Raw genomic sequence first — 27,627 nt, forward strand, 5'->3', positions numbered from 1 at the left:
ACAAAAAACCCCTGTAGTAGCATAGATATATATTCATAAATGTATTTATATATATTATATGCAGATACCATGTTACAACAAGTCCTATGCTGAGAGTCTGCATTTTAACAACACAGACTTGCCTCAAAAACGAGCCAGACGAGACACTGCTAACCTTATTTTTCCTACTGAACGCGTTCTAAGTCATTTGAGCTAACAACACGTTACGAGTCCTATGCTGAGTCTGCTTTTCAAAAGCAGACTTGACTCAAAATGCCAACTCTGAACACTGCACACAAAAGCACCGTCTATCCGTGCATAGGCCTGAACACAGCCTGTCTCCAGTGTGTGTGTGTGTGTGTGTGTGTGTGTGTGTGTACGTTAATGCTGGTCAACTACTACCTGACAACAGCAGGAAACAACACTCCAGATCATCTTGGTCTAATTGTTTCCGGTATCGAGAAGCAATTAGACCAACAAAGCTGCATTATGAAAAACAATGGACAGCAACAAGCCATTAACTGAGAAAACAAGTGCAATTAGGACTATTAATTGTACAAATCCGATGAAGTAATGGGCTGGTTTTCCCGTCTCTGTCACCAAGTGATATCTGCACCAACAGATCAAGGACGAGGTGAGTTTCAAAGACGTGAACCTGAAGCTGACCGCTCTTCAACAGCACTGCTGTCATCAGTGTTAAAAGCTACACAGATCATTTTTCAGCCAGGAGATTTTGAATTCTTCAGGACACCAACACAACCTGATGAACTGTGATTACCTGAAAACCATTTCTGAGGATAAAGGTTGCAAACAAAGGACAGTTCAACCTTTGATTAACTGCTTCATATTTAGTTTTTTTGTTTGTTTTTTTTAAATGGCAAAAAATGGAACAAACCTACTGGATAAAAATAGAGTTGACAAAACTATACACCTGCATTTTTGAACCTCAAAGACTGCAGTAAATGAATTTATCTCCAAATGTACGACTCTGAACATCCACTTTTTAAAAGACAAACATCTTTTTTCTTTAAAAACAAAAAAACATCTCCCATCTCCTCTCTCTTCTCTCCCATCTCACATGTAATTTACAGAGACCAATAAAGTCCAAACTCAACACAACAATGTCCACAGGACACTAAATGCTGACATATGCAATATGCACACACCAGAGAACAAAAGTCTTTACAAGTCGGATACAAAGGACAAAAAGAGCGAAATCAAGAGGAATCCTGGTGTTTTGGTTTGCTTGTGGTGACACATTTATACTGTGTGATAACAAAGAAATGTTTAACTCCTGCAGGTCTGAGGAGCAAAGACTGATGTCCATGCAGACCTGGCATATCTGATGCATTTGCATATAAACTGTTTGTTGCCATGGTGTGGTCCTTGGGTCTATGTCTGATGGAGGGCGTGCTCCAGTTGGCTGTAACAGCGGGCCATGGCATCTGTGGGACTACAGCAGTGTGGCGGACAGGCAGGGACAGTCATTTTGGCTATGTACACATTCGTAGTCGGTCCATGGCTCCCCCCGATGAGTGTCATTTTCTCAGGTCTAGTACGCATACCTGTCAAACAGGAAGGCATATGTGGTTAGACAAAACGTCACCCAGTTTCAGTTTCTGCCGTAGTCAGAAGCTGTGTGAACGCTTCAAGGTGTACAAATATTTTCCAATCAGAACCCAAAAAGAGCAGAGGGCCATACTTCCCCTGTGGCATGTTTAAACAACTGTGTTGTCCCCTCCCCCCTCCCAAAAAAAGTGCATGTTTCAATTCGCATCACCTCAGTAAGACCATGTGAAAATTAAAACAAATCATCCTAGGTGAACTTAAACACCTTTGTTCCCCTTTTGTTAACACAGAAAAACGCACCACACAAAAATACTGCAAAAGGACGGTCGCCTTATATACATAGAGTATAAACTCAACATGCACATTTCACTTGAAAATTAAGATGTGAAAATGTGAACAAATCAACTTGTTAGAGATATTCTTCTCCTGTTGAAAACCCCCCCCAAAAGAAATAAATAAGTCTTCTCATCAGATATTGATGCTTCTTTCCTGTGTGACAGAAAATAGGAGACAGATGTTTGTTTGTTTTTTAAGTTAATTCCCAATAAAACTGTTCTATCACTAACTACATTGCTGTCTGTATTACTGCTGAAGTCCTAAATGATCACCTTTAAAGTGTTTTTGTGCTAATAACATCATGTACAGTCAGACAGGCATGGAGAACAGCACTGACTGGGAGGCTTTGAACAGATCACATAGTTCAATTCAAAATATGAGACTTTAAGAACGCACAAGCATCTACTTAAAATCTATTGAATGTATCATCTGTCATATTATTATGTACAATTCCACTGTACTTTGTTCATCTCCCTTAAATAAACAGGCAGTTTGCCAATCTGTTATTTACTCATTTTGACATACTGTAAATATTAAATATTGTGCTTAAAACATGAGTAGAAAGTGATATTTTTGACTGTAAAAACCACAAGCTTGTTTAACTAATCATTTTCATAATTTGAAATGCAAATAGAAATTGTACATTAAAAAAAAAAAATGCACAAGTTTTGCAAACAACAAAGTTATATGGTACTATTTACCTAAAATGCAGCCAAGGCTCAGACTTTTTTTTATATAACCATTTCAAACTATTTACAGAACAATCAGGTGTTCTGCATCAAAGAAGAAGACACAAATTATTTATGCAACTCCAAAAAATAGTTTGTGTCCACTATGACACAGATGAGAACAGCACAGGGATAAACCTGCAGGTCTGACAGCAGGCGTGTCACTCAGTGTTTACACTGCAATCTGCCTTTGGTGGCTTTTTTGCAGCAACTGTGACGTTCACTAGTAGAACTGACACACAAAACAAAACAACGACTACACCACACACTAACTACACAAGACAACACACTAACTTGAGACTCCAAACACGGCAAACGTCACAAACCTCTCACGTAGCAAAACTCTCGCTCTCTCTCTTTCGCTCACTCTCTCTCTCTCACTGCTAAAACTTCCCCCTCTTCCCAAACAACCAAATGCCACATGTTGCCATATCATTTTTTGATTGTTCCACACGGTACATTTTTCCACCAATAGGGAAGGAGTGTTTTTTCTTTTTTCACTCACAATCAAAGCGTGTTTGCTAGCGCTCTCCTTAGAAAACGCTGTTTTTACCGTTTCTTCCCGGAGTAAACGACAGTTTTATTCAGAAAAAAACCCCAAAAAAACCATCGGTTTTACGTGGCCTATCAACACAATTTAAAACCTGGTACATAGTTTGAAATCTGCACGTTCGACCCAAGTTGAAATGGAGACTCTGGGCCCGTCGACCCCAGAGGGTTAATCAGAAAGCCTAAGTTGGCTAGTTATGTATCGGGCTAATGTTTAAAGCTTTCACTTGAGTAAATTAACTCATATTACTGCTATGTAATGTTAGCTAAGTTCACAGCATATTCCATAAAAGCGCTGCCATACTGCATCACACTCAGTGCATTTCAATCATTGCTCAAGCGAGTTTGACAGCAATATAATAATCATAATTTAAAAAAAAAAAAAAAAAATAGCGTGTGTAACGTATGCATACTGGAAAATTATTTACTAGCACTCACCTATCATGCGACTGGAAAGCGCAAACTCCGCCATTTGTTCCATCAAACACTCATTAAAACAGCAGCCTACAGGTATGTTAGCGCACTCATGCCCGACTGTTCGAGGGAGGGGCGGGGCCACATGTTGAAAGAGACGGAGGCGCAAGGGAGCCCAGACCGCGAAATTTTGCTTTTACATTTTGCGACTCATTTTGTTTCTCTATCTGATAAGAAAACTATTCAACCAGATAGTTATTTGTGGTGAATGAAATACAGTTACACTTTCAAGCACCACATCTAAAATTCAAGCACTTTTCAAACCTTGAAAAGACAACATTAAAATTCAAGCATTTTCAAGGATTTCAAGCACCCATATGAACCCTGTGTGATACTGTGGAAACTGAACGCACTGCAGTGTGAAGAAGACTAGTGGGCATTTCAGCATAATAAACATATAGTTTAGCGCACCAACAGTCCAACTTAAGACCCTTTCTGTTTGACTCTTTCTCATATGTACAGTAAGCTTATTTTAACTTGCACCACTTTTTCCTTTGTCTTTATGATAATCAGTGTATGTACGCAAACAGACCAATGGCAGGAACTCGTTCCACGTGACGCTACTCAGCCAGTCATATCCTTAATTCAGAGCATGTGTGAAAGACAGGATGTATAATTCTGAAGAAGTAGGTTGCGGAAAAGGAGGGTTGAAGCTGAGATGGCTTATATCTGAAATCTATAGATTTCAGGCCATTTTCTAAAACATATAGAATCAACATTTCAAACAAACAAGTTCCTCAGTTTGGAAACCTCCACAGCACTCTACATCAGTCTTCTTCACACACAGCAAAATCATCTCTACAACAAAATGTCAGTTGCCCTTTACAAAAAAGTCCACAAATGAGCACACGATCAACCAAAGTGATAAAAATCAGCAGCATTGCATAGCCTGTTTCAACAATGCACAAAATGCCTTTCACACTTCAAAAGCATTGCTTCACTTAACCTAACCGCTTTTGTTTGTCACAGTTTAAATCGGTTTGTGGTGACAGATCAACACAAATTTTAGGTAGCGTATGGAAATTGTGTTTCGTAGGAAATATGGCAACTTGTTTCAGCTTAAAAATAAAGTTTGAGAGTCACAGGACGAGCCGCTAAGCAGTTTGTGTCATTGTTCTACTGTTTTGGCTGATAACGGTGTAGCATCCCTGACTGAATGATGGTCTCTTATACTGATGCTTCACAGAGGTTTTATTGGAAAAGTTTTTATTGAAATATTCAGTGAAGACACCGTAAGAGCTAGGAGCAAAACAAAACCAACAATATAACTACCATAACATCAAAATATCAAGGAAATAAATTTCTCCTGCTCACATATAGCATACAAATCAAATTTACATCACTCAATTCACTATATCACCTCACTAACTTACAACTACACATAAACTCTATTAAACGACATTGTGATTGCACATAACTTATTCCATTAAAGGAAACATTAATAAACCTTGTGCCACTGTCAGCCAGGTACAAACTGGCACAGGAAATGTACATATTTTTCACTTTAAGGTAGGGCTGCTCAATTAATCGAATTTTAATCTCGATTACGATCTGGGCTTTCAACGATCATTAAAAATGACTGAGCCGATTATTAGCCCCTCCCTCATGCTTTACTCTCGCGCTGCTCCGTGTGGCAAATCGAGCGCACCTCTCTGCATTTCGAACACCGTCACAACAATTAAGAGGACCCGAGGGAAGCTCGGGAAGCTAAGCAGAAGTTATTTGGAGAGGAGAGTGACTGCCGTTGGTTGAAAAGAGAGGCAAAAAAAAAACTTCAGTGGTGTGGAAACATTATGGGTTGGTGGAGTCAGACGTGGATCAAGTAGACAGTGTGTAAACTTTGCTACAGTGTTGTAGCTGCACCACAGAGCAACACTGCAAAGTTCACTAAACATAGATGTTTACATTTTTCATTTATTTTTTATATTGCAAACATTTGCACTGTTGTCAGTATTTGCACACTATTTTATATTATTTTTTGACAATCTTTAAAGTCATTATTCAATACATTGTTATTGTTAAATAAATATCGTCAAATAATCGAGATCTCAATTTCAGTGAAAATAATCGTGATTATCATTTTTGCCATAATCGAGCAGCCCTACTTTAAGGCACACTATTTATCATATCCTAAAACAAACGTTACTAACAAGCCCTTTAACGGTTTTGCGCCAGTTTCCTGTTGCAAAATAAAAGCATGGATTTCAAAATAAAACCGAACTACCTTTCAAACTGCAAAATAGAAAAGGAACATTTTTAAGTCTTTCTCAGGAGTGGTCCAAGATAGGTACATATAGAAGACACATACTCTATATAGGAAGGTCCAGTCCGGGATGTTATGTTATAAACATACTATACAGTACCTTGCTAGAGCAATGTAACTTTGTGCCACAATGAGCAATAGAATGCATAAGTTGAGCATTTCAACTTGAGGGGTACTTTGAAATAATACAAAAATACAAACAGTTCAAATTTCCTTTCCCTTTTTTTGGCTTTGTGCCCCAAAAAACAGGAAACATATCTACACTGTTCCTCATTTTCTCCTACTGCTTAGCACGTAGCTGCTTACTAGTCGAATGTTTCCATTCCCACTGCTGTGTCAGTTTGCAAGAGACAAATACTTCATAATGCAGAGGCATAATGTTTGAAAAGCACGAGACCTACAAGAACAACATTTTCGGTGTGCCTGGGGAAAGGTACACTACTAACAGTGCTCTGCTTCATACACAACAGAGCTTTTAGCTCACATAAAAGCCAGCACTCTAAGGCCAATTAACAATTCTGCTATCAATATCAGCCTATAATCCAATTAAATAATTCAGCAGTAGATGTACTCCAGCCTTTTCAATCCCCTCATAAGAAAGTCTATATGCAACTCTGCGCTTCCTTGTAACCTCTTATGGGACTTCTGCAGTTTCATTCAAATGCAGATAAAAACCTTTTAGAGTTTGGTTAAGAAGCATCTGTAAACAGACAGACGGCTATTTGATGCCATGATGACCATAAATCTTGCCCTGATTGAGCATTTTAAATGAAGCCTTCAGATTGAAGTGCTTTATTCATGGCTGCCGAAAGTGCTAACAAATCCAACAAATATGAAGAAAGTTCTGAATTCACCATTTATGAGAGGCTGTTAGCTGACAGCTCATAGAATAATCAGCTCAGGTCATGGCTACAGTCAAACAGTCAATTTTGCTTAGGAAAGTTTCTAAGCGAGAGAAATGACCAAATACTTCTGCTACTGTAATACTAGCAGCAGATGTACTTGTAGTAGACCCCCAGCCCATTCTATCAGAACAGCTTGGCAAGACCTATATTAAATGGGGCTGACACATTTCTATGGTCAGGAAGGTGGTGTGAAAGTTGTAGACACAGGCTAGAGCACATGTACTACTGGGAGTGATGAAGCTCTCAGGCAGCAAAACTCACCGATCCATCAGATGCGCTGGCTCCTACTTTGTCCCCTGTTGCATTCCAGCACACTTCAAAGATCCCACCTGTCCCTCGGTAGCTGTGGACTAAAGCACCCGTCTGGAGAGACACGCACAGATTCATCAATAACAGGCAACATCTTTAGAATATTGTGGTTCAGCATGTATTACCAGATCAGCTTTTAATTTGAAGGTAGCATCACAGACCTGAGTGTTCCAGATATGGACACACTTGTCAAAGGAGCCGCTGGCCAGGTGCCTGCCATCTGGGCTGAAGGCCACGCTGTAGACGGGCTCCTGGTGGCGGGTCAGAGTGTGGATGCACACGCCCCGCTCCACGTCCCACAGGCGCACTGTTGAGTCAAACGACGCACTGCAGAGAGAGGGGAACGAGAGAGGATGCAAAGGGTCATGTGTCAAGAACCATGTGCCAGATATAAAATACACTGCGTCAGTGGCATGACTGCTACTTAAAACGGAAACTGAAACCCACCCCTAAATAAATCTAAAAATCTAGTCCAGAGAGTAATTGATGGGAAGCAAACATGGCAGAGCGGCATTATCCCAGACGCAGAAATGAAGATGAATTTTTTTTAGGCTGCTCGATGTTACCAATAACAAACCTATAACTCATTCTAAGCTTTAATTATTTACAATGATTCTTTATTCAGTTAAACATGCAGTTAATGAACTCTGAATTCAGAGAAAATACAAGGAAGTAATAATGCTGGCTAATGCACAGCCAACTCTTATTTGCATTGTGTAGTGAACCATGTCCAAATCCTGAGCACATCCAACTGAAAGCAAACATTTTTCTCTGGACTGTTCTTTCAAAGGGATACATCAGCTCTCAGACAAACAAACAAGCATTTAACTCTCATGCCATAGTTACGTTTAACTGAAAAACTCCCAAAATGTTAGTATTAAAAAGGCCATTTACTATAAACAATCTGTTTATATCTGTGACTGTTTTCTAAAGGTGTTCCACCAACAACAATTTACATACCATTAACATTCCCTTATAAATAGAAATCCCCTTTGACACATGACATAGAGAGAAAAAAAGATGAAAAACTAGGAACACGTTTCATTCGATTCTTACCTGGCCAGCATGAGGCTGGCGTTGGGATTGTTGGTCCCAGGGCCTGTGGGGCTCCACTTGATGGTGTAGATTTCTTTACTGTGGGCCTGGAGGTCATGGACACACAAATCCTGCTTCATACTCCAGATCTATATGAGAGAAAATCAAGGCAACATTTAAAAGCTATTAATTTAACTTGTAATGTACGCTTGGGATTAGGGCTGCTCGATTATGGCAAAAATGATAATCACGATTATTTTCACTGAAATTGAGATCTCGATTATTTGACGATATTTATTTAACCCTTTAAGATCTACCATAGAACCAAGTCTGCCAGAGCTTATATTATTTTATTTTTTTTACATGTTGTAGTGCCATTTGTGGGAGCATTTCAAGTTGCTATACATCAATACAACTGTTATAGCCCATATATTAAAAATATGTATGCATTAAGTCCATAGTAACTACATTAATTGCAAAAAAGTGCAATAAACTACAAAAAAATTGAAAATCGTTTTTGTTTTTTGTTTTTACATATATTTCTACTTGGCGAAATTTATGAGGTTTATCCCTCAAAACTTTAAATACAAAAAAGTTGCAAAAAATAGTTTACAACAACAGGAAATTTATTTTGAGTGTCTTCATAGTTTTATTTTGGAGACACAGCAATTTTTATATACTGCAGGAAAAACAAAAAAACAATCCTATGATGCAAATTTGCAAAGAAAACAGCATGTGCATCAAAATAAACTATTTCCAGCAGTGCAATTCGAGTTCTAAGCATCCCAGAAACTATTCAGAAAAGTCAAACATGACTTATGAAAACACCAGTATAGGCTTTTAAGGCCTACAAGTAAAAAACTACATTTTCCGCGAAAATGACATCATTTTCGGGCAGGAAATGCGATAGTTCGTGTTGACGTCTTTTTCAATGTGGGAAGTGTTTCTGGAATATTATGTTTTTGTTCCTGCAAGCGCTTTTTATGCAATTTTTGCAAAGCTATATGTGGAAGGAAACCGTGACCTAGGACAAGCTGATGGCATGAGATGTAAGTACAACTCCTCCGGTTTCATATGGAAAAAAATTTATTGTGCTAGCTTAAGCGGTTCAGGTTCTACAGGGATTTAAAAATAGTTACACAAAACAGAGCGTGCTGCTCTGACCGGCTTTAAAGGGTTAACAATAACAATGTATTGAATAATGACTTTAAAAAAATAATATAAAATAGTGTGCAAATACTGATAACAGTGCGAATGTTTGCAATATAAGAAATAAATGAAAAATGTAAAGATCTATGTTTAGTGAACTTTGCAGTGTTGCTCTGTGGTGCAGCTACTACACCATAGCATTTACACACTGTGTCTACTTGATCCACGTCTGACTCCACCAACCCATAATGTTTCCACACCACTGAAGTTTTTTTTTTTTACCTCTCTTTTCAACCAACGGCAGTCACTCTCCTCTCCAAATAACTTCTGCTTAGCTTTCCGAGCTTCCCTAGGGTCCTCTTAATTGTTGTGACGCGTGTTCGAAATGCAGAGAGGTGCGCTCGATTTGCCACACGGAGCAGCGCGAGAGTAAAGCATGAGGGAGGGGCTAATAATCAGCTCAGTCATTTTTAATGATCGTTGAAAGCCCAGATCGCAATCGTGATTAAAATTCGATTAATTGAGCAGCCCTACTTGGGATACAGTGTTCCTATGAAGGCCCGGCTTGTTCTTTTCCGTTAGGCCTCATTGCGTTGAGTGAACCGACCTTTAGGGTCATGTCATCGGAGCAGGAGGCCAGCAAGCTGCCAGTAGGATCCCACTTTATGGCGTTCACTTCATTCTAGGGTGAGAAAGACGTGAGTGTAAACAAAAAGTCTGACTGGCGCACATGGCCACAGATAATACAATACACTACATGAGGATAACACTGGCTTATGACCAAACAAAAATCTCTTCTAAATTCAAGACTTTAAACAAATCGTTTCCAAGGTTAAGGTTTCATTTACTCCAGCTCACATTTTTATTTTCAAACTGGCCAAAAATGAGAAGGGTAAAAAAAAACAAAAAAAAACAGACTCTTTGCCATAACAATTTGCAGAACAATCGTGTTGACCTGCATAGTACATATTTCTATGAAATAAATTAGTTAATAACCAGCCTATCAGGCTCATCAGCTTATGACAGAGACAAATGATAATGGCAGTGACACATAATGGTACGATAATTGTAGATATTTTTTTTTACCACTGACTGAATGCACTTTATGAGCACTATAACTTTTATAAGAAACCAAAAGGAGGGAGTGCCACCCTGATATTATGTAACACAGTAATGTTCCATCTAAATATAGTCAAACCTAATAATAGACATAAATTTAACTGAACCACTGTAAAGTGATCCCTCTCCTTTCATCTCAGACAGCTGTCACAAAGCTCCCTGCCAGTTTGCATTCACCTTTACTTTACTGCCATCTTGTGGCCGCAGTCTGCTATTGTCAACTGATCAGACCAATGTGCGGGTCAAGCGGACCTGGCTCTGCCTTTACTGCTCTGAGATCAGTCAGATCTGGGCTTTGTGTGGAAGCACAGCTAGTATTAGCAAGTAAACAAGTATCACCGAGTTGCCTCTTGCTAATCAGTGTGGCCAACGTGTGTGATGTAGAGAAAATGGAGAGTGAAAAGGTTGATACTAACTGCTTTAGTACATTACCAAGGAAAGTTGTGACAATGATGTTTGACTTGATGATGTTAACCAACACTCCACCTTTATTTGTCATTAACATTTTAGATATTGAAAGTTAATCGTACTGTCAACGTTTTTCATTCTATTGATTTCTTGCTATTAACACATTTTATTACACTTTTTAAAAACATTTTTATTCATGCAGCAGCAATATTTGAAAAATTCTTATTTTTGATACTTACTTGATACAATTTTGCAATTATACAGATCATACCGTGTTTTATTGCTTCTCTACCTAAAGGAATGGTTTGAAAACTTCATCTAACACTTGTCAGTTTCAGCTAATAGTAAATCATTTTGGTATAGCAGATATTCATTTAACTAGAAAAGTAATATTTTACAAGTCATCAGCCAGGAAGGAGTGTAGACAGGCAGCATAAATGTTTTAATCTGATCCAGTTTATCTTGTTAAATAATGAAGGAACATGTTTCTGTTTGTGTCTCTGGGCAACAACCTTCTCCCTTTGTCTTTCTGTAAAAGTCACCGCACGTCACTGATCAAACAGCGCATTTGAGCACCAGAGCTGTTTTCCTACTTGTGCAATGGAGTGCAAACACTGGAGTGTTCTATTCTCACCGTGTGTCCCTGGAAGGTCTTTACAGGTCTGTCCTGGCCCAGCTTACACACATGGATGCACATGTCTGTGCTACACGAGGCAAATGTGTTATTGCTTTGCCAGTCGACATCCAGAGCGGGCGCTGTGGAGAGGTAAAGATATAGCTTAAGGCTGATGTAGCAGTAAGTTGACGTAGAAGATCACAACGAACAAATCACGGTAAAGATTTCTTCCTTCCACATTAGATCTGATCATCAGATCAACATATGGTTTTAAAACAAAACAAAAGAAAAAAAGCTTTGTCTATTCATTTAAAGCTGAAATGATACCTTGTGTGTAAAGATATACTAGCTCGAATATCACAGGATCAAAGCTCAGTCACAATGTCCAGAAAAACTAGACAGAAATAAGTGAAGGTCTTCTCACTGTGCTCTCACACTGCAGTTCAACTAAAGGTAACGTATGCCTAAAAACAGAAACACTCCAGGAAACGTCATGTGAACAATCCAGCTGACTCCTGTCACTCACCTGAGTGGAAAGGAAACTGTTGCTTCGCCTCTCCCGTGTGTGCATCCCAAATAATTGTCGTCTGTGTGAAGATAGAGATGCTTTTTATGACGAACTAGTGTCATTTATAAAAAACAATCAAAAACATTACATAGAATAAAACACTCTCTTTTTAACATCTTGCAATCTTTTCATATTTTGCTTGTTGCACAAGCAGAGATAATACAAAACTACACCACTATATCACAAACATGACGAAACTTTTATATCACAATACGCCAGCCCCTGGTCAATCATGAGAATCCCAAGGTGACAAGGTTTTAATATACTTCTGTACACTAGGTGGCAATGTTGAACCATGTGTTGATAATTCTGACTGGACAAACAAATAGCTTTGTGATTTCAGATGAAACGCTGCCCTTCACATTTATGACATACAACAACCTGATTATGTTACATATCCACACAGACGTGCATGGCATCAATTTGCTATTGCTAAAAGGAAGAAAATTATAGAAAATAATTGTCATTAAATTATCATTTATGCAAATTCATTTTTAACTTTCCCTTTATAGCAGAATATCATTACGAATTTTCTGCTTTTAAATTTGATTCTATAAAAATGGGCAATATTTTGAGTAATGACCAATCAAACCCAAGACAATGTGTTCAAATTGTTTGTTTTAGTCAGACCAGGAATCCAAACCAATGACCGAAGATTTCCACCCCAAAAATATTCATAAATAATAATAAAAAAAATACAAAGAAAAGCAACGTGTCTCACCTTATCCACACCAGCGCTAAGGATAAAGTTTCCTTTCTTATTCCACTTGAGTGCAAATATAGGGCCTTTATGCTGACCCAAAGTACTGGCCAAGTTACCTGAAAAAAAATAACCAAATGCCACTTGGAAAGAGACCAGGGACAAACGCCTGAAATGCTACGATGCAGAAGATGCCAGAGTCTTACCGTCTTTTGTCCATATCCTAGCAAAGCCATCATATGAGCCGGTTGCTAGTAACGTCCCCTCGCTCTGAAGGAAAGAAGCGTGGTGTCATTGGGTGCAGCCAAATTATTATGACTAATTTATGAGTAAATGAATGAGGCTCATTTTAAGCGTTGTGCATCGACTTTGACTACAAAAAAATGGTAACAGGAACATATAAGAGTAAAAGAGCACAAAATGTTTGCAGCTTGGTTATGGAAAAGGCCTTTTCCCTCATCTGAGTGCCTCCTTATACATGGCTATAGTTAGAAGGAATGCCTCTTGATAAAGCTGTGTTTATTAGCATGCACACAGGCGCACAAACCCACACCCGAAGACTAGATGACCAACACAGAGCACTCAGTATGATCGTGTTAGTGTGTGGGTTCCACAGTTTAACTTGACACAATCCCACTTTCACTCACATTCCAGTCTAGTGAGGTGACGTCTTTGTTGCTGGGTACGTCCTGGCCCCCTTCCCGAATGCAGTGCCTCAGAACCAGCTGGGTGGATCCGCCTGTGCTGTTCTCGCTCAGGTTCCAGATCCGTGCTGTCGAGTCCCCGGACCTGAAGGAGTCAAAACAACCTTGCGTTAGGCACACCCACATGACTTGGACTTCTAAAATCGGTACTGATAAGGTTATAAAACTGACCATCATTGCTCCTGAGTAGGGTTGGGGTTTAAAGGCATTTTATCGAACCTGAACCCAAATCATCAAATCCAAAATCTTTTAAAATCCCTATCAAAACTTTTCACATCATCTGTTGAAGAAAAAGGAGAAAGAGATTTTACAAGCACAAAACTCATTCACGTTGGTTTATGTGGATACTTGGCCCTTTACGCAGACCCTCCTATATTACAGGATTGTTCCAGATGTAATCGCTTTTTTTCTCCATTTTATTTTAAGACGCATGCACATACTGAGGAGCAAGACTGTTGAATACACAGCAAACAGCCAGCTGAATACTTACCTCTGGTTGCCTACCATTATAAATTAAGACTCGCCGTTTTAATTTGGAAAAAAGGTTTAAAATGTTATTGGCATGTTTCAGCTTTTAATTCCTGCTGAACAGAGCTTTCTTTCAGATGATCGTTATTTTTCGCCTTTTTTAGTCCACATAGTGGTTGTGCATCCTGTTGGATTGCATGCATTATTCTTCTATATCATCTTGTTCAACTGCTGAAAAATTCAGGCATTTCCCTTGAGCCATGTTGACAAACAGTGGAGCGTAGGAGTGGAGAAGTTTGTGTCTGATGTAACCGCAGAGAGAGCTGATTTATGAGTGGGTTTGTCTGACTAAGAGTTTAACAAACTTTGGTCCGAGTAATTAAATAAGAGTAGAGCAAATACAGCGTTTAATGTACGGCCCATTTACCTAACAGGTGCAACTCTTGAGGTTATCTGCCTGGTTTTAAAGCCATAAAAAAGCCACCAGCTATAGATAGACTGACTGTAAAACGGCAATAAAGTGCACAGAGTTTGACACTTGAAGCAAATAGAGAAGAATTTAACATTGTGTTTAACCCTCTGGGGTCGACAGACACGCCGGCGCGTCAAAATCACATGACCATTTTAAGACGACACAGCTTTCACATGTGGGACATTAATGATATTTAGCGTGTTTAGAGGCTATAGTTAGTGTGTTGTGTAGTTATTGTTTTGTATTGTGTGTCAGTTATACTGTCACAGTTGCTCCAAAAAAGCCATTTAAGGCAGATTCCAGTGTAAACACTGTCTCCACATGGAAAACTAGACTGATACACCTCCTGCTGTCAGACCTGCAGGGTTTAGGCCTGTGCTGTTCTCCTCTGTCTTATACTGAACAAACTATTTTTGGACTGGCACAAATAATTCGTGTGCCTTCTTTTTGATGCAGCACACGTGATTGTTCTGTAAATAGTTGGTTAAATGGTTAAATAAAATAAAAAAACGCCTGAGGCCTTGGCTGCATTTTTAGGTAAATGGTACCATATAACTTTGTTGTTTGCAAAACTTGTGTATAATTTTTTAGAAATGTGCAATTTCTATTTGCATTTCAAGTTATGAAAATGATTTGTTAAACATGTTTGCAGGTTTTACAGTAAAAAATATAACTTTTTTCTACTCGGATTTTGAATTTTTGTGTCTGAATTTAGATTAATTGTGCTAATATAGTATGCCAAAATGACAAAATAAATTTCAGATATTTGAGGTTGTGCTGAAAATAATGATACCAAACAAGGCAAGGTAAACAGTTTTTAAATGTGAAATATAGAGGTAAGATCAAAAGTAGTCAAAAACGGCCAATTATACCCTGGACCCCAGAGGGTTAACACCAAAAGTGATTCTTGTCACTTTATCTGTCAGTGAGGGATAAATCAACACCTGTCAGGAAATCTGCTGCGTTGGATTCATGTGTTTTCTGAAAAATGTGTCACATTTGCAGCATGTTTTGTTCTTGAATACATACTCCACCCATGTAAAGAGATTCCCTCTGTGTGATTAAGATAAGATAACCTTTATTAGTCCCACGCGTGTGAAATTTTACCAGTGTTGGTCAAGTTACTTGAATATAGTAAATAGTTACTATTACATTGATTACTTCTCCAAGAAAGTAATCCTGTTACTTTACTCTTTACCTATTTTCAAAAGTAATTAATTACTTTATTACTTAGATACTTTTAAAAAAAACAAGATACACAACCTAAAGCACCAGATCTTTCAGCCCAATTCTATTTCTTCTGCATAATCCATCATATAAATCAAATGAAAAACTCTTTTTAAAACTTGTTTTATTTGTTTTAATCTTTTAACTTTATGCACATTGCATCGAGCAAAAATTAAAAAATATGCAACATTCTCTCACTTGAAGAAATTTGTTTCAAGCTATTTTCTGCATATCCCAGCATATAAAATAAAATATTTTTTTGTGTTTACACTCACTCTTTCAAATAGAAGCAAGTAAAACACAGCACAAAATAAATAAAGTCAAAGATTCAGCAGCACTGAGTCCTGTCACTCTTAAGTCTATTTTCACCTGTTTCGCAGGAGTGGGGCTGTTGGAGGTTTGCCCGGTGCTGCAGCGGTCATGTCAGTGAGGGGTTCTGGGGGTTTCTCTGAATTTCACATTCCTATGGCAGCGTGCTCGGTACTTGCTCAGATTTCAATTAAAATTTTTTGCTGTAGAAAGAACTTTTCTTCCCACACAGAGTGTACAACACACGCTAATGTTTTTGTCACTTTTTACGGAATCAAACTCAGAGTAATGTCAGTACTTCCCAGCTTTAAACGCTGCATGGTCGTACTCTCTCCCACACTCCATATTATCCATTGTTGATCTGCACACGTCTGCTGCTGCCACGGATGTCGCACGCTCAGACGTCATTGTCATTAGACACTCTCATAAACAAAATCAAGGTTTAGTAACGCAGTAACACAGCGTGCTAATGGGAAAGCAACAGTAATCTAGTTACTGTTTTGCAATAGTAATCCCTTACTTTACTTGTTAATTGAAAAAAGTAACGTGTTACTGCAAATCTCGGGTGATTACACTGAAGTGCACCAGCAAATGTCCAGGAAAACACTCCTCTAACTGAGAAACATTCATTTAGCTGTGATAAAAGCTCACTGACTATTCCACACAAGTTATTCTTTTTATAAATCAACCATTTAAAAATGATCAACTATGTTTACAGATCTGGACTCTTTATAATAAATCATCAAGAGTGAACTCTGGGTAAAAAATACTTAAATTACGACCGATATAAAAAAGACAAGAAGGAAAAGCTAAATCATTTTGGTTATTTGAATTACAAGGTGAAAAGGTGATAATGTGAAGGTCTCAAAGAAACACGCTTATGCGCCAGCTCTCGCCCATAATAATCCCACGTTTGCATCAGAAAACTGTAATACTGACCCAGAGGCGAGGAGGTCGTTCACTGGGTTCCAGGCACAGATAAAAACCTCCGATTCGTGGCCCCTCAAGACCATGGCTTTACTCTGGGGGATCTCCACATCCCTGTCTACCTCCATCATCTCCGAGTGGTGATCTACAGGAAGGAGCGTGAAACAAAAACTTGAGTATTCTTTAAGTACTGTGCAATTTTTCAGAAAGCAAAGCGAATGCAGTGCAGCAGGAAAAGAGAAGCAAATACATGAATGATGAGAAAAAAATAATGAAAAGGTATGTTATATGAGCACATGCTAGTTTCCTCTCATTGAACGCAAAGAAGAAAAAGTAGAGTCCTGTTCTACTGCTACAAAAGTTAATTTGAAAAGGAGTAACCAGTTTTCACTAAACATCATTGTGCAACAACCAGCCTAGCAAACCGCATCACACTGTACAAGATTAGTCATGATGGGAATCTGACATCACCCAACCTACAAACCACAGCATTCCCACAGCAGCACGCGAGTATGTCATCGCTTGAACTTATTTCATAAAAAGTGGCTTAACCGCAAGCACGAGGTGCTGAGGTCAGATGGTTAACACCACTGTGTCCACACAGCAGGAACCGGATCCTCAGTGTGGAGGCATTTAAGCAGTGTACTGAATTGTAGGTCATCGGCGTTCTTGAAGTCCTAAAGCTCCAGCACACATGAACTATTGCAGGTAGGGCTGGGCCACATCATACCGCTCACGGTAATATCGGTATAATGTTGGGCAATGATAAGAAAATGAAATATTGTGATAGAATATGGGTAAAATGCATATGCGCAATGCCTTTGCTTTCATACGCACCATCATTATTACTGAACCGATTTTATGTGGTACACGGCGCTCAAAAATGTTTTAGTACCACTTTGCTAAGCTATGAAGCTGCACCGCTTGATGGATTGTCGGAGCATTATGGCTACCGTAGTCGGGAGCCTCGCAGAGTAATACATACTGTGCTTCAACATAATATTACCGCATTGTGTGTGTATAACCTCTTTATAAGCTTTGTGGATATTATACATGGTTATGCTGAGGATATGTCGGCCCATTGTACAACACAGTCAGGCCAAAACCAACCAAACCAAAAGCACTTTACACAAAACCCTCAAACTGTGACGCAGCCATGACGGGAAAGATTAAACCGGTCACACAGACAGAATCATGCAATAAAATAAAATAAAAATCAAAGAGGTTAGCTTTAACAAGATGCAATCTTTCAGAATATTATGAAGCCATTCTAGTGAAATTAGCAAAAAAAAAAATTTTTGACTCATAACCTGATTGTGACATTAATTCAGGTTGTACTGTTGCCTCACTAAAAGTAGATCATCTAGGTGTTTTGTGTACTCATGTTTGAAAATGTGCCAACACTCCTTTGTTTTATAACTGTGTATCAGACATTTAGCTCAAAATAACATCCTGCATGAGACAAGAAAACACAACAGGTAGTTCACAAGCTGATTCAGATTGTTTACAACCATGAGCTAAACTTACTGGCTAAGGTGTGGGATCCATTTTCCTCCCCGTTGGCAGCGCCCTCTCCGTTCTTGGTGCTTCCCTGTGGCCCCGTGCTGCTGCCACTGCTCGCTGCCGCCTGCTGCTGGGCCAGCTTGTCTCTATAGGCCTGCTGCCTGGTCTGGACCACATCTGGCATTACGGCATCAATCAAAGACAAGGACTCGATTGGCCTCCCGTCAAATAAGGTGCCGTCCTACAAAGAGAACATACAGTGTTATTTAACCCCATTACCAAAGGAGTTGGAATGATTGGGTGGAAAATTGGGGGGGAAAGGGGAAGCTGGAAGATTGGCACGTTGACAGTAGCCATCTTAGTTTTAAAAAACTGAATGTGATAAAGAGGAACAGGTCTGACTGTGAAACTACTTGCTCCGTTTAGCACCCAGGCTCTTTTAACAGAGCCAAGCAGCTGTGACACGGCCAGCATGTGTTTGGCATTGCCTTGCTGAAATAAGCAAAGCAGCATTATTGCTGAAGATTCACCCCTTCCATAACAACATGAATTTTGGCTTTTTAACAGTGTGTTCATAACAAGCCAGGTGGTCTGGCATTCATGATTTCCAAAAAGAATTTCTAACTGAAGTGGTCACACTGTTATCAGAGCAATCGACACATAAGTAAACACTACACCCATTCTTTCCAGCATGTTTCAAGTGTGAACTAATCAGTCGATAGCAATGCAAAGACAGACCCTGACCTCATTGATGCTGACTTCAGCCTCCACATACTGCAAGCCTTTCTGAATGATGGAAATGAGGGCAGCAGGGGGCACCAAGGCTCCATTGATGTTGGACTGACTGATGTGGCTCTCTATGCCAAAGGTGAACGCAGAGTGAGAGAAGCCTGCGGGAAGAACGGATCATGCAAAAAGTAGGATGAAGTCAAAGTTCATTTCCACAGACTCAAATGCTGCAAGATTAAAAGTTATTCATGACCAAATATTAAAACTACTAACACTGCGATTACTACAACAGCAAGCAGAGCTGTTTGATCAAATATTGATTTGTTGGACATACCAGACTCCTGCAGATATCTGTAAACCAGGAAATTAACCTCATCACTGCTTATGCTCATTTTTAGTCCTGGTGATTAAACCATTGGGTCAGCACAGGATAGGAGCCTGTAAAAGTAAAGCACAAAGCACAGAGTTCATTAAAAGCCAGTGGTATTAGACACTGCAGAAGTGAAGTGCAAACGAGTTCTAGTGGTACACATCTCGATCACTCATGTGTTAAAATCAACAACAACATAAATGGACTGCAAAAACATTAGTTGGTATTCTGGCACGCTAAATCAGTTTTAAAGGGGTCATACATGCACTGAAAATGAAAATGAATCCTTAAATGAAATCATTAAAAATAAATTAACTTGCTTGACCTACATCTTGGATATTCAAAAACAGAAGTAGGCAATCGCAAATGTCATTTGATAAATGACGACATCTTGTTCCTCTTTATTTGTGGATGCAGAAACCACTTAGCTCTAGGCAGGGCACCAGTTTCCATTCATTAACCTACGACAGGAAATAATTACCAGCCGCCTTCACGAGGCAGACAGGTTATTTTATACTGAAACGTCTGGGAAAGATGGGATTTAAACCTCGGCAATAATCCATCGAGTACTTGTGTCTGTCCTCCATATTTGTTCATGCAGAACCTGCACTGTTTAAATGGGACTGTGGAAATAAACAAGGAGACTGGACGAGGGACAGAACATCTACTGTTTCCACGATGCCAGCCTGCTGAAAAAGTCAACATGTCTCCTGCCACATCCCAGAGGCTCAGATCCAAGACCAACTCAACCAAAAGGGCTGGAATCTGGTACAAGTCCTTCAGTAATCCATAACAAGGTGGTCAGAAAGTCCTGCGGGATACATTTTCTCACAATGAAGCAGTATGACTAGAACTTAGCAAAAAGCCTGAAAGAAATCACAATCTCCGATAAGCTCTACTGAAGGAAACAAAAAATGACAACTAACAACACATTTCAATAAAATATGCACCCCTTGCCACCAGTGTATTACTGTCACAGCACTGTCTTCACCTTAAAATCTCTGTTTGATGGTTATAGCACAAATAAATGTAAGCTGATGCAGCACTCCTGCTGTGTGAGCTTTTATGCTCACAAACGTGACATCACATCTGCTGGTGACAGCAGCAGTTTTGGTGTCACTTCAACCTCTTGATTATTATAACCCAGCTTGTGCCTCCACAGCTGGGTGCAGAACCTGAGTGTACAATCGTGTTGGGTTTTACTGCCAATACAGAAGCTCAGTGATTCACAGATTATACAAAAGGGGATGTGTCAATAGTTTAAAACACGAGACCTTGTGGAAAAATAACTTCGCCAATGTCTTTACTTCCAGTTTTGACTCCTTCCCATCTTCCCATTTCTGAACTGATGTGGCGTACAGTCTGAGTAGCAACACCTATTGTTCATTAGAAAACTCCAGCAGCCACCCGCATCTTTAAAAGCGAACATAAATAGAAGCTGAATGCAGTCAGGTCTAAATGGTGAGCAAAGAGTTATGAGTATCTCTTAGGTAACTTTCAAACTTGTTATGAAATTTTAATTAGCAGCTTAATAGCTCAGAGACATAACTCCCAAAGCTTAAGCATCATAAGTCAGCTGTCTACCCAAAACCCTTTCAGACATGCATTTCTTTTGATTAATCTGACAGCATCTGAACATGCTGGCTTCTCGTCTGAATATCAGTCATGGTCACTTTTCTGTAAAGACTGTCATGGCAATCTTAATAGTTTAGACCTTTTAACATTTATGTATCGCTTCCAAGACAACATGAAGTCACAATAACTAACAGGTCTACGTCTGTCACATAGCCACTCACAGTAAGATTAAAGATAGAATAAGTAATTCGAGATTATCTGATAGAAAAAAAATTATGGCACTAATAAATATACACAGATGGGTGTGTAATTCATTTTTCTAACAAACTGATGCATCCTCATCAACTTAGAATGAATACATAAATACATAGACAAATACATATTGGCATTGGTTTGTGGAAGCCACCATGTTGCCTTGCCTTCTTTTATTTTCATCATATCGCCTCCATCACTCCTCTCTCCCCTGCCTGATTTCCACCTCATACTTTCTTCTCACCTCAAGCTTCATCTCCTAAACTGCAGTCAGAGCTCTAACACAAGAAAACATGTTACAATTGTATATTCTTAGCAAATTAGACATGCCACCTTCCCATCTTTGGACAACAACAACAACAACAGCTGGTTACATGCTAACATTATACCAGCTAATGTAAGACTCAAGGTTCTACTTTTAAAATAAATAAATAGAATACAATTATTCATTGATGCGAGAAAAAAGAAGGACATTTTTGGATGCTGTGTGGATTTTCAATTTAGGGCTCAATGTGACTGCACCTGCAAATGTGCTTATTTATCATTGCAGGTTCAGTCACACATAACACTGAGGGGAGGGGATCCCTCAGTAAAAAAGCTGACAACCCACTCCACTCTTAATTAGGCAAGGGCCTGATGAGACGTGGAGGAGACAGGTAAGCCATTTTAAACATAGAAAAACAGACTGAACAACTCTGAGGTCAAAAAGGAAGAACCAACAAAGAGAAGATACTTCCAGCTGCGCCCTTATTCCAAGCTTGACTCACAGTTAGGAGTCCACTAACTTTTAACTCCTGAGGCCAAGACTGTGTCCCCTCTTGGTGTTGAACCTGGGATCTTTTGCGTGGAAGGCAAATATGTTAACCGCTACACCAGTACAAATGATAATAGAGTTGTGATATTAAACCTCTAATGTATTCACCACCCCCTGAAATTTCAATCAGTGATACTGCTTGTCTTCAATGGCAGGTCCTTCAATATCTCCCCCTCAATTACGAGAAGACTCAGATCCTTCACTTGAACTTCCTGCATGTCATTGATATTCCACTGTGTGAGTTTTCTTAGTCTGCATTTCATCTTCAGATAATTCACTCTCTTATTAGCTTCACTAACATCAACATGATATTCCTAAAGATAAAGTATGGAGTTAAATATGTGACTTATCATGAAACTGAGCCTGATTAACTGCAGGAATTTAGAGATTACAAGCATAAAATAACCTCTTATAACAATAATTTGGCAGCACTGGTTGACATTTAAAGTCATAAACAAACTATTCATATATTTCATGCTACATGCCACTTTGCTCTCTCTCTCTCTCCAGTTTCTCTGGTTCTCATTTCAGCCTCATTTATTCTTTTAAAACTAGACATTCAGCAGACCAAGCTGATGAAGTTTCAATGACCACCCACCAAATGTTTAAAATAGTTGTACAGGTGTAAAAACACAACATACGAGTCAGCCGTACAAACAAACAAAAAAAAAAAACCCTGCAAAGACACTCCCATACTGTAAACCTATAATGACACATGGTATTAATGGTGTTCTGTAAAAGCAGCAGGAGGATTTATTGACGTATTCTCTAAATAAATATTTCACATCATTAACAAACATCAACTTTAATTAAAATCCAAGCATTTTAGGACATTCCTGGTGATATCTATTAATGCTGGATTCTCAACATTTTCTTTCACATTCCTATTACTAGGACCTGTACCACATAAAGTAGTCATTTCAACATTCCCAGGATTAAATATGAATATATATAATACAAGCTGAAAGGAACACAGCTGTTGCCAACAAATCAGCTACAAGAGTGCTCTTAAGGGGCAAATTACAGTACTGAAAGTACTGTATAAATGTGTGTGTGGTTTAAGTGCTTTGGTCAGTGAAACTGGAAAAAGAGTTGCTAAAAGTAACTCTTCAAGTGCAGCTTATTTAAAGCAAGGAAGAAAAGCTGGAAAAAATACTGTGTAAGTTAAGGGACTTCTCAGTGTTACACCTTAAGGACATGGGATAATGAGAACGACTAAATCATGTTTAGGGTGTAAGACAATTTTCTTTTTTCAACTCCAGCACTGATGGTGTTTAACAGCAAGTAAAGAATAATTATAAAAACAGAATTCAAAAGTAGGCTTAGAGAAAGTGTCAGCTTCACGTATCAAGGCAAATAGAACAACAAGGAGAAAAAAAAATGAAGGAGGAAGAAAATAAACACTCTAGCCCTAAGTATTATCCACAAACCAAGTTCAGAGGGATTTTCAAAGAGTGATGAAACATTTTGTTTGTTTGTTTGTTTTTACAGAGAACTGACTGGTCAGCATGTAGTGATTTTGTACCTGCTGATCTCTTATCTCAAATGTAAATAGGTTATATCTGCAGCATAAGTTACTACGGTGATGTAACCCTGTACGAATACAACCCCTTTGTAATACTGACAAACACTGGGTTAAACCTGAAATTACCGCAATAAGCCCAAATCCTGCTCCGTACTTTAGACTTCTGGTTAGACCACAGATAAAAGACTGCTGTGCTCTTCTTTAGAAGAGTCCCTACACTAGGCATTAGCGATATAATTTTCAACACAACCAAGAGAAAGACACCAAGCAATACCTACGGAAGGGGGTGGGAGGGCAAAGGAAGGACAATAAATAGTGATATGTGTTACCCATGTGATCGTGATATCCTCAGAGGCGCATCATAGCGCTTTTGTCCTCGGAAACAATTTTCAGCCCCTAGGAGAAGAAAAATACAAACATAAATGCCCCATTACAAAATCAGTAACTACACTACAGTTCATTATACATACAAAAGCTGCTTGGTGTGTAATCACTCCTTAAAACAAACAAACAAAGTGAACAAAACATATTTTCATATCTTTTAAGTTTGATATGAAAAGTCAGACTCATGAGTGGCACCCTTATGACTCGCAGCCCAACTCTCCCCATGTAGTGGAGGTAAATAATCTGCTCCAGCTTTCTGAGAACCAGACAGGCCCTGCCACACATTCACGTGGGACACAGTTTCCCTATCAGTGTCATGACAAATTACCCTACTGAGAACGAACATTTTAGCAATGGCTTGTTAGCAAGTGGATGAGAAGGCAACCTGAGTAAAATGCTCTGAAGGAAGGGGCGTGTCACAAAACAATGAGAGAATCTAGGTCAGCAATGCAAAAAGCTGAATACACCAAATGGATATGTGTGCCATGCCTGGCACCAATCCCTGCAGTACTTCTCTAAAAGAGACGCATGCCTTAAATACACTTAAATAGTAAAAAGGAAACGAAATACAGATGTTCCACTGTTGATTCAATGTAATAAAGGCGGCTGTTGCCTAGAATATTAACAAACAATTGCTCACTTCTTCGTGTGGTATTTTGCATATTAGTACTTTCAACTGGGCAAATCAGATTTTGTTTGGTTACCATTTTAGGCGAAAGGTCGTCTGTCTGACTGGAGCCAAGTTAAATACATTTGTCATCATGTTAGTCTGCAGGGAGCTAGCGATGAATGAATGAGTTGAACTTTGGTGTGTGACAAGTCACTATCAGCACAGTGTGTGCTCATAAATTACTCAAACTGCCCCCAAGTGCCTTTAAGACAACTCTGTTTAAAATAAACTCTCTACTATCAGCACATCTATTAACAGAGTAGCAATAAATAGACTTAAATAGTTCCTGCTGTATTTGTAGGTAGGCTGACAATTGTCCACGTCATGTGTCACGGGGAGATGCGAATGTGCGAAAGGGCGCTACCGGCCTTAGCATTCCAGATATAATTGTCAAATGAAGGCTAATTACTTGCGTTTCATTCCCTTTAACTTCACCACCAAAGAATAGTTCAAAGTTGTGTAGATGCAATTTTAACGTGGTGTCTAGTGTGCAGTGATAAAAGCTAATCAAAAGCTAACGTGCGAGTTAACATTAGTTTTGCCTCAGCGGCGGCCGTACCCGTCAGTACACATGCCAGTCAGGCAAGGCGGTCTGTACTTCATTTAATGCTCCTCACAAGCACTTAGCCGCATCTGCTAATCAAATATTTTAAAGTTCTATTAACCCGTAACTTTTTTTTTATTCATACAAAAATATACGCAATTCAGGACAACAGAGTAAAGTTAGCTTCTCTGAAACTGCATTTCAAACGAATACAGTGAGGTCGTCAGCCCGCTGCCGCTCTGAGCCTTCCAACAAGCTAACTAGCTAACCTAGCATGCTATGCTAACAAGTTAGCTACAATTTCCTACCTACTTGGACAAAAACCTCTCAATTGGCGATATCTTCCACAGCTCTCGTGTTCAAGTCAAACCGTGTCATCTCTTTAACCGACTGCAAGAATGGTGGTTTTCCCACATATATGAACTACGATAAGGTTATAGTATTAAAGCTAAAGGTAGGCGTTGAGAGGCTGTAACGGCTTCAGACATTAGACACATTGGAGTGACCCGACATGCAAAAATGAGCTCCTGTAACAACTGTTATTTCAAAGCGGCGCGGACTAAAGCTCAATATAAAGATTAACCCGTGACGACGGGAGCCCATTATGCAAAAATATTCCACGTGTGTTCCGTTAAATAATCAAAACTAATAGCTCACTCATGTTAGAATAACAGGGTATTTTATAATTCCGTCCACATGTAATTGAAACACAACCATAGAGCGGTAACTAACCTATTTCCCTCAAAAAAAAGCCACCAAAAATCACGCCGGGTTTTGCAAATGCTGAAACTGTCCTCGGAGTTGATTAAATATAATGTCTTCGCCCGTTTCATATGTTCACGCCAACATGGAGCCGCATTTCCACGCAGAAACCGAGCGATAAGATGGGGGGGGGGATTAGGGAGAAAAAAAAACCATACCAAGGCCTCAGCGAGTTTGTCCCGCAGCCAAGCACCAGTCATAACAGTGTCCTCGCCCATCCCCCACTACACCCCATTTTCTCTTGGCGAGTCACCACTAGCCCTGGATTAATGACACCCCACCCCCTATCCTTTCCCCAGTCATTCAGACTGGGAAAGTCAACAACAGCTTACATCATCATTGCAATCTGTGTTTTACACAGATTTATCAGAGCGCTTTTTTTTTTAGCTGCACACATAATCCATAATCATGCTAATTCCGGCCATGTGCACGATGAAAATCACAGTCACGCTTGTACTGTAATCATTTAAGATTTATAGTGTCTTTAAAAAACACTGCTTTAAAAACAAATCCATCTTCATAATGCAATCTAATGTGTGCTGTATTACAAAGTGAATTGTTTGAATGTGACAAACGAATGCCCCCATTTAAGTCTTACACACCGGGGTGACGACACCAGGTGAGATGTCTATTACACAGTATTTAGTACTGCCTTTGTTACACTGCATTTCCCGGTTACCACTAACAATGGTGTTTGAGTGGAACACTTTAATTCTCACACGTGTTCGTAACCCGACCGCCACAACACAGTAATGTGTGGGTAATTACCAGCGACTGGTCATTAGTCACAGCTAAATAGAGTTCTGCCAAAGCTGCCGCATCATCTGTAACCAAAGCAGCGCTGATAATACAGCAGTAGTGTAGTATTTGCATGTAATCAGAAGGAAGCCGTGTGAAACGGGCATTCATTTGTATCTTATTAACTGTGTAGCTGAGAGATGGATTTGCCTGTAGCAGATAAAGTATGATAGTGCAGTGCTTTTTTTTTTTTTTTTACTCCCCAGCCTCTGAGCAGTTTGATCCTCCCACTCAATAATCTCAGAGCTCGTCTTGTCCATTTGAAAATTCCTTTCCAATACCTTATGCCATGCATTCACATGTATGTATGGGTTGATAATATGTAACAAGACTTTTAAGTGCAGAAGATATTAGATTCGAGATGCACTGATATAGCAACTTAATACTGATAGCGACAGATAGTGGCCAGATTGACTGAAGCTATTTTCACCTATCCTTCTTCACAAGAGGTCCCCAGAGCAGATAGCGATGCACATTTGATTTGGTAGATTTTAACACTGTGTGCCCTTCCTGTCACAACCCCTAAGGGATTTGTGTGTCCCCTCATGATTAAACCAGGGGTTGTTTGCTTGGCAGAGCAATCATACAAATCACTACGCTACGGATCCACTATTAGCCAAATAGACTGATATTGATATGTCGGTGGCCAATATTTATTGTTGTGTTGTGTTACTGGGTATGTGGAGAAAAAAATGTAAAAAACAAACAAACAATAAATACATTTTTGTTTATATAGCTCCCAAATCCCAACAATAATCACCTCATGCTTCTTTATCTTGCAAGGTAATGGAGAGAAAACCTCAAGAGTCAGACGACTATCTACAAGCGAGCACTTGGTGACAGTGGAAAAGAAAAACTCTCTATTAACAGGAAGAAAGCTCCAGCAG

The 27,627-nt window shown here is 39.2% G+C and overlaps 1 protein-coding gene across 4 annotated transcripts; it reads right to left on the reverse strand.

Annotated features, from left to right (window-relative positions):
* Positions 1-25,665, reverse strand: tbl1xr1b (TBL1X/Y related 1b). 4 transcript variants are annotated; one of them, XM_085377681.1, is made up of 16 exons: positions 25,493-25,665; positions 23,912-23,978; positions 19,381-19,484; positions 19,062-19,207; positions 18,342-18,558; positions 16,827-16,959; positions 13,355-13,496; positions 12,914-12,977; positions 12,729-12,826; positions 11,966-12,026; positions 11,458-11,579; positions 9,904-9,978; positions 8,169-8,296; positions 7,274-7,439; positions 7,065-7,166; positions 1-1,544 (listed from the first exon to the last, which is right to left on the reverse strand). In XM_085377681.1, exons 3-16 carry the CDS (start codon positions 19,436-19,438, stop codon positions 1,518-1,520), a joined length of 1,539 nt encoding a protein of 512 aa, XP_085233807.1. In that variant the 5' UTR covers positions 19,439-19,484; positions 23,912-23,978; positions 25,493-25,665; the 3' UTR covers positions 1-1,517. The 4 variants fall into 4 exon arrangements, with proteins under 4 accessions (XP_085233807.1, XP_085233808.1, XP_085233810.1 ...); XM_085377682.1 differs by having other exon boundaries at positions 25,489-25,665; XM_085377684.1 differs by lacking the exon at positions 23,912-23,978.
* Between the last annotated feature and the right edge of the window lie 1,962 nt (positions 25,666-27,627).

Source organism: Diplotaxodon limnothrissa, linkage group LG18, assembly GCF_057381915.1.
Source record: "Diplotaxodon limnothrissa isolate DT_005_m linkage group LG18, D_limnothrissa_male_GT1.1, whole genome shotgun sequence".
Taxonomy (NCBI): domain Eukaryota; kingdom Metazoa; phylum Chordata; class Actinopteri; order Cichliformes; family Cichlidae; genus Diplotaxodon; species Diplotaxodon limnothrissa.